General features: G+C 31.3%; 2 protein-coding genes across 13 annotated transcripts; one reads left to right on the top strand and one right to left on the bottom strand.

The window, feature by feature from the left end:
• On the top strand, nucleotides 844-4,300 carry LOC107636114. The gene is made up of 4 exons (XM_016339648.1): nucleotides 844-979; nucleotides 1,079-1,864; nucleotides 3,917-4,039; nucleotides 4,146-4,300. Exons 1-4 carry the CDS (start codon nucleotides 844-846, stop codon nucleotides 4,298-4,300), a joined length of 1,200 nt encoding a protein of 399 aa, XP_016195134.1.
• On the bottom strand, nucleotides 7,037-10,099 carry LOC107638971 (pachytene checkpoint protein 2 homolog). 12 transcript variants are annotated; one of them, XR_002360722.1, is made up of 6 exons: nucleotides 9,423-10,099; nucleotides 9,207-9,331; nucleotides 7,702-7,775; nucleotides 7,563-7,633; nucleotides 7,281-7,371; nucleotides 7,037-7,194 (listed from the first exon to the last, which is right to left on the bottom strand). XR_002360722.1 is itself a non-coding variant. In XM_021120824.1 (5 exons), exons 2-5 carry the CDS (start codon nucleotides 7,822-7,824, stop codon nucleotides 7,181-7,183), a joined length of 294 nt encoding a protein of 97 aa, XP_020976483.1. In that variant the 5' UTR covers nucleotides 7,825-9,331; nucleotides 9,423-10,099; the 3' UTR covers nucleotides 7,037-7,180. The 12 variants fall into 12 exon arrangements, 3 of the variants coding, with proteins under 3 accessions (XP_020976483.1, XP_016197855.1, XP_016197856.1); XR_001619908.2 differs by having other exon boundaries at nucleotides 7,707-7,775; XR_002360723.1 differs by having other exon boundaries at nucleotides 7,563-7,648; nucleotides 7,743-7,775.

The raw sequence follows: 13,084 nt of genomic DNA, 5'->3' as shown, positions 1-13,084 counted from the left end.
AGGGTCAATAAAACGCGGGTCTCTCCTTCCCTTCAAACGACGACGTTTTGATGACTAGGAAAGGGCCAAATTGTCTTAAGAAATTAAGCTGATATGTACAGGCCAGATCACCTGCTCACCGTCACATGTCAGCATTTTCCGTCGAGTTTCAACCGAGGGGGCCACAGAAGGGTTGATATGTCTAACGGAGCGAATAGACAGGGGCCGATTTGTCAATTTTTAAACGTTAGGGTGCGGCTAGTCATTTTTCAAAAAGGATAGGGGCCGAAAAGGGTATTTACTCTTTTTTTATTAACTATATTGAACCATTGTTTGATTCTGTGAAGCTCTGTGAACTGTGAAGTACTGAAGTCACTGAAGTGTGAGCTGATTTATTGAAGTGTGAAGCTCTGTGAATAATTTTTTTTATTAGCTATAATTGAATAATTGTTTGATTCTTCTAGCTTCTAGTTCTAGGTAATTTTTTATTAACTATGTGATTTATTGATTTTTATTTTTCTGTGAACTGTGAAGTGTGAACCAAAGTTCTGTGAACTCAAACTGCGAACTAATTCAACTGAAGTTACCGAACTAAACTGTGAACTTTGTTAAATAATTGTGAATAATTATTGTTAGTTAAGCTGTGAAGTGTGAACTGTGAACTATTGAATTTGTTTATTTGTTGAATAATTGTGAATAATTTTGAATAATTATGAACAACTCTGGGAGGTCAACTAAGTTTTAAAAGTGTGTTTCAAAATAAAGAGGCACTTCATGAAGTTGACAAGCAAGTGGCTAGATGGTTTTTGGATTGTAGGATTCTTTTCAATGCGGTTACGTCACCATTTTTTCAAGATATGTTGGATGGTGTTGCTAGCATTGGGCCTGGTTATAAAAGGTCCTTCTTATGATAAGCTGGGGGTTAACTTATTAGCCGATCTCAAAAGGGAGTGTCAAATAGTTGTTGATAGCTATAGGTCTGCTTGGAAAGAAACTGGATGTACCCTCATGGCTGATGGTTGAACAGATCAAAGGCAAAGAACGTTGATTAATTTTTTGATTTATTGTTCGAAAGGGTTGTGCTTTGTGAAATCTGTAGATGCTTCAAATGTGGTAAAAAATGCTTCAAGCTTGTTTCACTTGTTTTTGGAGGTGATTGAATGGACTGATAATATTATTCATGTAGTGATTGATAATACAGCAGATTATGTTGCTGCTGGTAGGCTTATTAATCAGAAATTTAAAAATATTCACTGGTCACCTTGTGCTGCTCATTGCTTGAATCTTATTCTAAAAGATATAAGCAGCATGCCACATATTTCTAACCTTGCAACATGTGCTTCGAAGATTACCGTGTTTGTGTATAATCATATGGTGTTCTTGTCCTGGCTAAGACAAAGAACTACTTGGAAGCAGATTGTTCGTCCAGGTGCAACTTGTTTTGCCACTGTCTTCATCACATTGAAGAGTATCTTTGAGCGCAAAGCGGATTTACAAGCATTGGTTATTGATACACACTTTACCGGACACAAATTAGGAAGGAGTGCTAATGGTAGAGTTGTGAGTGCAATTATCCTAGACAACAAATTTTGGGATGATTGTTTTATCGTATGCAAACTTGTGCGTCTGTTGATTAAATTGATGAGGTTGGTAGATACCGATGATAAACCATCATTGGGATATGTCTATGAAGGTATGCTGAAGTTAAAAAATGGAATCAAAGAAATGTTCAAGCATAGTAAGACTGCATATCAACCTTACACAGAGATTATCAACTCAAGATGGGACAAACATTTGAAAAAAAGTCTTCATGCAGCGGCTTATTTCTTGAATCCTGCTTGCTTTTTCGATGAAAATTATAAAGAAGCACCTGATGTCATGCGAGGTTTACTTGATCTTGTTACATTGCATTTCAAGCTTAATAATTTAGATTCAGTTGAGGCAATGAAAGAAATACACTTATATAGAGATTGAAAGGAAAGCTTTGATAGGCCTGAGCTTTTCGAGCTGCAAAAAAACTTCAACCTGGTAAGAATATCTGTTTGATAATAACTTATTTAGTTATTTTATGTTTTCATTTTCTTAATTTGATAACTAATACTTGAGCTATAGGATTGTAACTTGTAGATAAATGGTGGAGGTTGTTTGGTGGTTCTGCTCCATGTTTACAAAACATGGCAGTTCGCATTCTTAGCCAAGTGATGGTAAGAATTATTGTTGGTCTAGAATTTCTCAATAGAAAAGAATTACTTCATTTGAAGCATAGTTCTAAACCAACTAATAACTCTCCATCAAAGTTTTAATTTGGTTGTCACAAGTACAAACCCTAATAAAAACTGAGAGTATTTAAACATCGGGTCGTCTCATAAGGAATTGCAATGAAGTGCTCAATTATTAGCTATGAAAGAACAAGGGGGTTTGATTTGTTGATTGACAAGAAAAGTAAATAACAAGAAAGTAAATGACAATTAACTAATAAAGGAAAGGAAAAGAACTCTTGGCTAAGGCATGAAAATTGAGATCACCATCCTTGTCTACAAACTATATATTGACAATTATGAGGAACCAACCCATCAAGTCTACTTCTATGTTTGAAGTAAGTCAAATAGGCTTGATCAACATCAACCCATAAGTCCCAACCGAGCTACTAATTGACTTAGCAGTAGGCTAGTGTTAATGGGTATCAAATTGACCACTAAGGATTCTCAAATCACCAATTCAATTAGACACAATGACTCAAGGTCACCCAATTTCCTTAGCCTAGGCCAAGAGTATAGAAAACTACTCTATAACTAGTGAAAATATTTTATCAAACACCTAGAGTGCAATAAAAGTAAACATCACAAAATGCAAGAATTAATAAAAGCTATAACTAAAATAAGCAAGAAATCAACAATAGCAAGTAAGATAAATATAAAAAGACATGGAAACATAAAATTGCATTAGGGAAAATAAAAATCCAACAAGGGTTCATGAAAGTAAAAATGGCAACATAAAGAAATTAATAAGAAAGACTAAGAAGATTAAGATAATAGAACAATAAAATATAAAGAGAGTTGAACTAAAAACAAGAATTAAAACTTGGATCTAAGAAAATTTGACCTAAACTACCCTAAGTTGAACTAAAAACAATAATTTAACTCTCTAGAATTCTAACCTAAAACATGATGAAAACTAAACTATGACTACTCCCCCCTCCCCTCATTTTCTTGTAATTCTTGGGTTCAAAAGCATCAGAAATGAGTTGAATTTGGGCCTCCTTGAGCTCAGAAATCGCCTCCAGCGTATTGCCTTTAATGAGGTCACGTGCCGCTTGTCATGCGTACGCATGGGTCATGCGTACGCGTGACTGGCAACTTTCCTTATCACGTGTACGCGTGGGCCACGTACATGCGTCGCTGGCAGATTACCAAAATCCCATTTCTTCATGAATTCTCCATTTTTGCATGCTTTTTCTTCATTTCTTCAACCCAATCTTTGCCTTCTAAACCTGAAATCACTTAACAAACATATCAAACATATCAAGGCATCGAATGGAATTAAAGTGGATTAAATTTAACCAATTAAAAGTCTAAAAAGCATATTTTTAACCATTAAGCACAATTAGGAGAATTTCATGAAACCATACTATTTCATTGAATAAATGTGAGATAAGTTAATAAAATCTCATAATTTCAACACAAGATAAACCACAAAATTGGGGTTTATCACCAAGCATCTGCTTCTTCAGGGTGTGAAAGGAATTGAAGTCTTTTTTATCAAATTCATACAAAAAGAAGGAATAGATTGAAACATGATAGGCTAAGTGTATTGTGTATGTTACATATAATTTGCGTCTTAAATCCAGGTAATATATATTTCATCATTTCATTTCATGTCATTAGATTTTTTGTAGTTAATATACTAGGCTTATCATATATTATATTTAATTTGTTAGGACAGAAAGACAACAAAGAAAGCAAAAGGTGCAATATATATGATCCAATCGATATTGAAAGTATTGATTTGGTTGACTTTTGGGTGACGGAAGAGGTTGTTGAAAAAGAGCTTGATCTTTCAAGTAATATTAAAGACTTGCTTCGTGAGTATTATAGTTTATTGTCTGATCATTTATTACAATAGCTTTAATCTTTGATTTATTGATAATGTGCTATATATTTTGTTAGATGAGATTGATGCTGATTTGGATCAAGGTGGTGGTGGTGGTAGTAGTACATTTTATACTGCATCACTTGATTTTTCTGCTCCAAGTAGTGGAAATGAAGGTGATGATATCAACGAAGCAAATCTGCAGCAAGTTATGGCAAATTTTGATGATTGATGACAAACTTTGATCACTTGGATGTTGACATTTTATGTTTGATTGGTTGTTTTTGTTATTTGACTTTTGAGTTTGTATTTGAATGAGATCATAACATTCTGGTTTATGTAGTACTTTTAATTTGGATGATATTTTAAAGTTTATATTAGACTATAATTATGTTTTAATATATTTATTTATATTTTATTTATTATTTTATTATAAAATTTTTTTCGGTTGAACTAGAAATAACTAATATGCTTTTATATGAGTTAATATTTGTCGTTAATGTTAATTTAATTATTTATTATCAATTATTTTCTAATATTTAATATTGATTTACATATATGTTAAAAAAAAAATTTCACATTGCTCTTGAAGTCGCGTTTAAGGGATGCGAATTCTTTATTGGTTTTGCTCTCTAGCTCAGCGACTTTAAATAAAGTGGAAATGTGGACTGCTTTAGCGACTTCAGTATAGTACAGGCGTCGCATGTCGGTTTAATGATTTTATGAAAAATCGTAAACCAATTCAGCGAATCCCAATTAATAACTGAAAAAAAAAGGAAGTTGTCACTGTAAAAAAACATAGCTAAATAATATATTTTAAAAAGATGAAAATTTAATAAATAATTCTCAAAACAGTTATATCTTAGTTAAAAAAAAAAAAACTCTCCCATTTGTCAATCCCTATCCATGTAAATAATGTAAGAATGTAAAATATTTCACTCCGTATAGTAGTATTTTATTTATTGAGTAAAGTATCATTTTTGTCTCTAATATTTGGGGTAAATCTTTAAGTTGTTCCTAACATTTGAATCATCCTATTTAAATTCTTAATGTTTCAAAATTGATTCAATGTTGTCCTGCCGTTAGGAATCTGTTAACCGAATTGACGGTAGGACAAAATTGAGACGATTTTAAAATGTTAGGGACTTAAATAGGACGAACACGTTGGGGACAAAAAAGATACATAGAAATAAATTTGAATTTTATCCTTCAATAATATTAATTTTTTACGGTACATAGTTATTCAACTATTTTTTAATCACATCTAAGTAAATTACACTTAATCACATTAATTTTATTCTAAATAAATTTATTTTTTTTATAATTTTATCCTTAAAAATTTTTACTTATCCTAAAATGTTTGTAGAATGACTAGTACATAAATTTGTGGGGAAAAAATGATAAATATACAATAAAGTAATGTGATTCTAGTCATTTTACAAACATTTCATGATGAATAAAAATTTTTAAAAATAAAATTATAAAAAAATAAATTTATTTATAATCAAAATAATGTGATTAAGTGTAATTTACTTAAATGTAATTAAAAATAATTGAATAACTATGTATCATAAAAGATTGATATTAGTGAAGGATAAAATTAAAATTTATTTTTATGTATTATTTTCGTCCCCAACGTTTTCGTCCTATTTAAGTCTTTAACGTTTCAAAATCGTCTCAATTTTGTCCTGTCGTCAGTTCTGTTAACAGAACAATAGGACAACATTGAGTCAATTTTAAAACGTTAAGAACTTAAATAGGACGATTCAAATGTTAGGGACAACTTTAAAACTTATCCCAAACATTAGAGACAAAAACAAAACTTTACTCTTATTTATTCATGTTGACAAGTATTCGGTGGAATGAGCAACCTTGACAATTATTGTTGGAAAGCTAACTTCAACTCATTCCAAAATATGACTTTGGATTGTTCATATTTAATGGTACACATGATGCATGTGTCACCCATCCTTGCTACTTATAGTTGACAAATGCAAAGTTTTGTCCTTTTCAAAGCTATATTCTCGCTTAATTTCAATGGCCCAATTAAAAAATTATTATTCAATATATAAAAAATTATTTAAATAATTATTTAACTATTTTTAAAATTTTTATTTAATTTAAATACTATTATATTAGTAAAAATAAAAATGTTGATATTTATAACTATTATTTTAAAATCATTTGCCTAATATAATTAAACACTACAACAAATAAAGGTTCTCGCAATGGTCAAAAACCGTTGCTGTAGATTGAAAAACCGTTCCTAAAACTTTAAGCAACGCTTTGACAACGGTTTTTGACCTGTGGTATATGCGGCCGTTGCCAATACTCAAAGGCAACAGTTTTTTACCTAAGACAACGGTAACAAAAAAATCGTTGCCAAAGTTATTAGTATAGACAATGGTTTTGATAGAAAATTTTAAACAACGGTTTCGACCCGTTACTCGATAAGGAACGGTTTTAAATCGTTCTCTTTCATGATCCAACGGTTTAAAACCATAACTGAATAGGCAACGGTTTTAAACTGTTGTAGTTTTATTATTCACAAAGGCAACGGTTTTAAAGCGTTACCCTTAGTGTCGTTTTTTGACAACGGTTTTAATACCATTGCCATTCAATAATCGTCTAAGACAACGGTTTTAAAACGTTACCATTAATTTTGTTTTTTGGCAACGGTTTTTTAAAATTATTTCTTTTGTGACTTTTGACAACGATTTTTTGTAGTTATATATTTTTTTATTTACAATAATTTTCTCATATTGCATTAAAATTAATATTCCAACTATTTTTTTAATTTAGTGTCAACAAAATAACCTTAACTATTTGAATCAAATTACTAAAAAAAATTAATTGAATATTTACCATCAAATTTGATTTTTAAAGTATTCTATAAGATTCATACATATTTGTGAATCTTTTAGAAGTCAAATAAACTAAGATACTTTAAAATTACATAATAAGAGTCTAAGTCATAACCATATCTAATCATAAAGAAAAGAGATTGATATATTACAATAGCAAATAGATTCCTCATCATCTTCACAAATTGGTGATTTTACTCTCTAATATTTGATCTTCACAATTTGTGTGATCAAGTTCTTTTTCTACTTCATAATAATTTTCCTGTGAACAAAAAAAATTAGCAAATTAAATATAATGTTAAGCCTAATGCTAATAATTGAAGGAATGGAAGTTTGATTTAGGCTTACCAATAGCAGTAGTTATGTTGGATGTGATTAGGATTATCACATTTGGAGATGATATTAACTTGTCAATCTGAGTTAGTAATGCATTTACAACCTGAAATATTCATATTTAAGGATTACTAACGCACTACGCAAATACCCAAAAAAATCCAACATCTCTCGGTTGCATTTTTTAAATGATATTTAACATTCTCACACACTATTTAAAAAAAGAAAGAAAAAAAAGGAATAGCGGGGAAGAAAAGGGGTATTTTCCTCCAGGAAGGACCAGAGAGATTGGTATACCCGAATAGAATCTGAAGGTTCTGAACCGAATATAGCAGCTTTCCTCGCCGCAGCAAGGCTTTCAACTTCATCTGCATGATCACACACTTAACCCAAAGCACATGACAAGCATATATCATTAAGTTAAATATTGTTCTACCTCACCAATCAAAACAAATACTAGATTGCTTTCTTCTTTACCATTTCTTGAATCTTTTGGAAAAGTTTTGCAACCTAAACAACAAGGAAACACAATTGTGCATTCAGTGCAACAATACAACATAATAACAGTTCATCTATCAATAACCTCTGAAGTGATAACAAATTGGAAATTCATCAACTACAAAGCATTGGTACTTCTAATAACTATTGTACATGCATACCAGCTTGCCATTTTCAGAAAACCATTTACTGAATAAAGAATGTGCATTCACTTCAATAACTTGGCACTGTGGGAATCTGAGAATGTGGCATTCACTTTAATTCTATTTTTCTAGATAGAACTCATTATTGTTTGTTAAGAATCTATCCAACAATTTTACTTGCATTAGTAAAACTAGATTCAAATAAATAAAGATAAACATGATTAGCTTAAAACACATTCAAAATGATATTATTTGTGAGTTCTATGCTATTAGCTTTTAGTTCAATTCTAATCCATTGCTTCTAAATTTTGGTGAGATTACAGTCAACATCCCTAAGTTTCAGAATCCACAAGTTTCAGGTTCATATCACTTCATTTGATTAATTAATTATCAATTAGAAATGGAGCCCTGATTTCATAAACCAGTTCAGAGTCTTCAGCAAACAACTGACCTTCCAGTGACTTATCTAAGTCTACAAAATATATATGAACATGAAACTTGTACTCACTTAAAATAGACTGATATATCTTTAAAATTCTTTTGAAATCAACTCAAAATTCTGTTTACATTAAAAGTTATAGCATCTGTAAGTTGGTACTGCAGAACCAGAAAACCAGAAAAATCTGCAGCAACCACTAAACTTCAAAAAATTATATCTTCCAAACCACTTGGGCAAATTTCCTGAAATTTTTATGGAATTTTCAAGAGACACTAAAGTTTTACAGAAAAATAATTTCATCTAAAAATTAGGTCTGGAATGCTCCCAAAAAGTCATTCATTCTGCTGCCAATTATGCAGATTTCTGCAGAAATTCTGCACAAAGTATTTCTAACAACCTCACATACCAAATCCTATATTCAAGCCTAGGATTCATCTAAAACCACATTTCTAACTTTCTTTTCACTAACCAAAGTTGCCCAAGAACTCTTAATTCAATATATCACAATTTCATATCATAGGTGCAACGTAACCATATTATCATAGCATCCATTCTTCAGCATCTCATCTATAACAACATATCTCATGTTCTTATTCATCAAATGAATTTCCAGCAACCATAGCAACATTCCATACACAAAATCATCATCAACAAGTACTAGAAACAAGTATAACTTCAAAATACACAACATCGTCAATAATCACTATATTAAATCATTAAACCAATCACCAACTACAGCCATGATTCAACTCAATTCTAACAATTATTCACACAAAGCAACCATAAACTATTTGCAGTTACTCATTTAATTTTATTGGCATTCATAACTTAAAACATTTATTTTTAAAACAAATCCCCTACCTCAATTAGTCGAGACCGCAGAATTTAAACACGACAAACCCTCTTATTCTAAATTCACAGCAGCAGCGGCTTAGACCCAGCAGTAACAACAGCAGTAACATTATCAATAATCATAGCTATAGGGGCTGAAATAAAATAAAATGAGAATAGGGTAACCAATGAAATAGCAGCAGAGCAAGAATGGAAACAGAGCAAATTAGAGGAAGGGATCTAGACCATATCAGAGGTACTTCGACGGCATCCCCCCTTTTTTTGAAACCGCAACGGTGATCATGGCAGCAGTGGTGGCGGCTGAACAGCCCTCTGCCTCTCGGCACAAGCCTCACACGACTCATTTCCTTATTCTCAAGGCTCCTCCCTCCTTTCGCACATGCAACAGATGATGGCGGCCATAGAAGTAGCGGCAGCGCTAGAGCCTTCGATGGTGACGACGGGGTCACGACGTGGCGGCGGTGACAGAACACAACAGCAGTGATGGTTCTAACGGCGACTGGTCCCTCAGCGGTGGTAGAACGCGACGGCTCTTCTCCTCCGACGCGGGCTCCTCTCCTCCTCGCGACAACGCCGGCGACGACTCCCCATAGACGTCGACTGGGCGGCGCGATTCCTTCCTCCATCGCGGTCCTCTCTCTCGCCTCAGTTCTGATCTGTAATGAAGATGACTTCGCGGACAGCAGCGGCGGCAAGGCGCGGCTTCCCCTCCTCTCCTCTTCTCCCTTCGGTTCTCACTCTTAGATCTCTCTCTCCCTCTATGTATGTTTATGTGTCTGTGCATGTTTGTTTATTTGGTGTGTGGTGTGTGCTGTGAGTGAGTAGCAGCGAGAAAGGGTGAAGTGGCTCAGTGGAGAATGAACAGGTGGTAGGAGGAGGGGTAAATGTGTGTGTGGGTTGGGTAGAAAGGGGTTAGGGTTAATGAATTAGGAATTAGGGTTTAGAATTGGGAATTTAGAATTTGAGTAGAATTTTGAGTTAAAATTCAATTTAATCATTTTAATTAATATAATTAATTTTAAGAATACTATTTTATTCTTCAAATTACAAATTATTTGTAATTAAATATTTTAATTTAAAATTATAGATAAATAAATAATTTTTTTTACAAAAATTATCAACAAATATGATAAATTATAAATAAATTATTATTTAATTTTTCAAAAATTTGGGTTGTTACAAGTTTGGCATTGTTCGATGATGACTCTAATGATGAGTGGTGTCGGTTATGGAGCGCTAGGGCTAGTAGAGGAAGGAAAAGTTAACAAATCTCTATGTTTTATTTTGAAGAGAGGTTGTTGAAATTTTTTTGAAGCGTTAAAAAAATAGTATCTTAAATTTTAGAGCGGGAATGAAACCAAAAATATATCATTGTTATAAATTTATTTTAAATTTATTTCTCTTATAAATAATATTTGTAATATATTTATAACAATAATTTTGAGTGTTCTAAAAATTTAATATTTATAGAGAAAATTATTTAAATTTGTATAATTATTTAAATAATATAAAAAAATTATTGTTTGATAAAAAATTGTTGTAATGGTTATAAACCATTCTTTAAAATAGTCAAAGAGAACAGTTTTATTTTGTTGCTATAACATAATGAAAAATTGAACTTCAACAGTAACACTGTAAAAATCATTGTCTAAGACCATCTAATAGAACGGTTGTAAAGTGTAACATTTTGGTAACGGTTTTTATGCGTTTCTTTTGTACAATTATTTAAACAACAACAAAAAACCGTTGCTTAAACCCAAATCATGGTAACGGTTATAAAACTGTTCTTTAAAATAGTCAAAGAGAACGGTTTTAATTTGTTGCTGTAAAATAATAAAAAATTGAATTCAACAATAACACTATAAAAAATCGTTGTCTAAAACTATCTAAGAGAACGATTTTAAGGCGTTGCTAAAGCCCATATTTGTTGTAGTGAAATAATAATGATATAAATAATTTTATGCGTATGTTATAGGTTTGATTCCTATCATTTATTTGTTTCTAAGCAAAGTATTTGATGGAATATTTAGAGAGACTTCTATCTTATGAATCTGCTTAAATTATTTACAATATAGTCCTAATTCACTATGGCATACTTGTTTATAAGTAACAAAATTATTCATATTTATAAAACAATTCCAAACAAGATTATTCATTTTTTGGGTGTCTTGGATCAGGTCAAACAAAGACTTGACTCAGAAGAATACTCAACCCGAATAAAAATGCTGCAATCCGGTTTTTACTCTTTCAGAGGTTTTATACGCCGCCTCATGGCTTCATTGGTGAAGAGAATCTGATCGCAGCTGCCGCTCTGAAGCCACCGCTGTCATATCCTCCGCCGTCAGCCTGGCCTCACGATACCACTGAGTTATAGATCGTCTTCTTCCTCCAGCTCGATGTGCCACGGCTGATACCATCAATCTGGTGATGCGCTTGCCGCTGCTTGATTGTTGTTGGCACTGCCTCCACTACTAGTTTATACTGTGATTGTTGCTCACTGCGAGAGCGTTGTTCCTTCTATAGGTTGATGAATGCTGGTTCTTTTTAGAATGAGTCTTTGTTTCGTTTTCATATTTTTATCTTTTTTTTTGTATAGTTAGTCACAGAAAAATGTTTGGGGTTATTTTACAAATATAAAAAGTCTTGTTAGTCATGGGTAAATACATCATAATAAATTGGATCACATTATAAATATTTTAAGCAATTCTATCAGATAGAATTTTTTTTGAGAGCTTCATCAAATACTTTACTTATTTCTATTATCCAAAAATTTAACTATACTGTACCCTAACAGTCAGAGACAATTAGAGGGGCCAGGGTGTGTATCCTAATAGTATACGTAGGGGTGACAAATATGAAAGCCCGTCCTATTCCATCAAAAGCTCGTCCTTTGGCGGATTATTCGTTCCATCCCGTTTAATAAAGCGATTTTAAAATCTTACCTCGTCATGCTTAAATATTAAATAATATAAATTATCAAAAAAATATTAAATAATATATATAATTTTACAACTATTTTAATAAATTTATAATTTAAAAAAAATTAAAAAATTATAATTTTTAAATTCACAAACATTAAAATCTTTATAATTATAAATATGTAATAAACATAATCATAAACTAAATTTTTTAAAATAAAATAATAAAACTGACATTATCCAAAATAGAATAAATATTGTCCAAAATATATAATTAAACATCTACAAGTTTAAAATATAATCAATCAAACGTAAAACATAATTCAAAACACTAAATTAGAACATTTTAAAAAAAAATCTTAAGCCCGACGAGAAAGTCTGTCCCGCTCTGCCAAAACCCACGGTTTAAGCGGTGCGAATTAGGCAGACTTTTAATGTGTAACGGTCTTAATTTTTCAGCCGACCCACTTTTTTGACGGGTTACGCAGGCCAATCCGACAAATTTAGACCCATTTGTCATTCCTAAATATAACTGTACAAGCCTTTGTCCCACTCCTCCAAACAATATATATACATATTATTTTGAAAATTTAATTTCAAACTTAAAAAAATATTTAAAAATTAAAAAAGTACTAATATTAAACTATTTTATCGAGTTTAGATATTAATAAAAATAAAGCTTGTTTAACCAATAATCCACAAATTAAAAATATTAATTGAAAATAAGTAAAAAATAAAAGCAGAATCCTACTTCTTTCGCATATATTAAGGTTAAGGTTATTTTTATTAATGAAAAATATAATTAGTGCACTTATCAATATAAATTTACACTAATATAATGACATATTTTGCAAAATATGATAATTATATAATTTTAATTTGAGATATTTTTTTTATGCTTCATCATTTATATATCAAGCTATTTATATACAACTGGTATATATAAATATATCCGTATATGTCAGTATG

The sequence above is a fragment of the Arachis ipaensis genome, chromosome B04 (genome assembly GCF_000816755.2).
Source record: "Arachis ipaensis cultivar K30076 chromosome B04, Araip1.1, whole genome shotgun sequence".
NCBI classification, from domain to species: Eukaryota; Viridiplantae; Streptophyta; class Magnoliopsida; order Fabales; family Fabaceae; genus Arachis; species Arachis ipaensis.
This window is presented reverse-complemented; position numbering and strand designations above follow the sequence as displayed.

Coding starts and splice junctions, on each gene's coding strand:
- LOC107636114 (XM_016339648.1), top strand. CDS start 844: ATGGTGTTGCTAGCATTGGGCCTGGTTATAAAAGGTCCTTCTTATGAT. Junction 1,865..3,916: donor AGCACCTGATGTCATGCGAG/GTTTACTTGATC, acceptor TTAATTTGTTAG/GACAGAAAGACAACAAAGAA. Junction 4,040..4,145: donor AAAAGAGCTTGATCTTTCAA/GTAATATTAAAG, acceptor ATATTTTGTTAG/ATGAGATTGATGCTGATTTG.
- LOC107638971 (XM_021120824.1), bottom strand. CDS start 7,824: ATGTTGTATTGTTGCACTGAATGCACAATTGTGTTTCCTTGTTGTTTA. Junction 7,634..7,706: donor TCTAGTATTTGTTTTGATTG/GTGAGGTAGAAC, acceptor GTGATCATGCAG/ATGAAGTTGAAAGCCTTGCT. Junction 7,372..7,562: donor AACCTTCAGATTCTATTCGG/GTATACCAATCT, acceptor TGAATATTTCAG/GTTGTAAATGCATTACTAAC.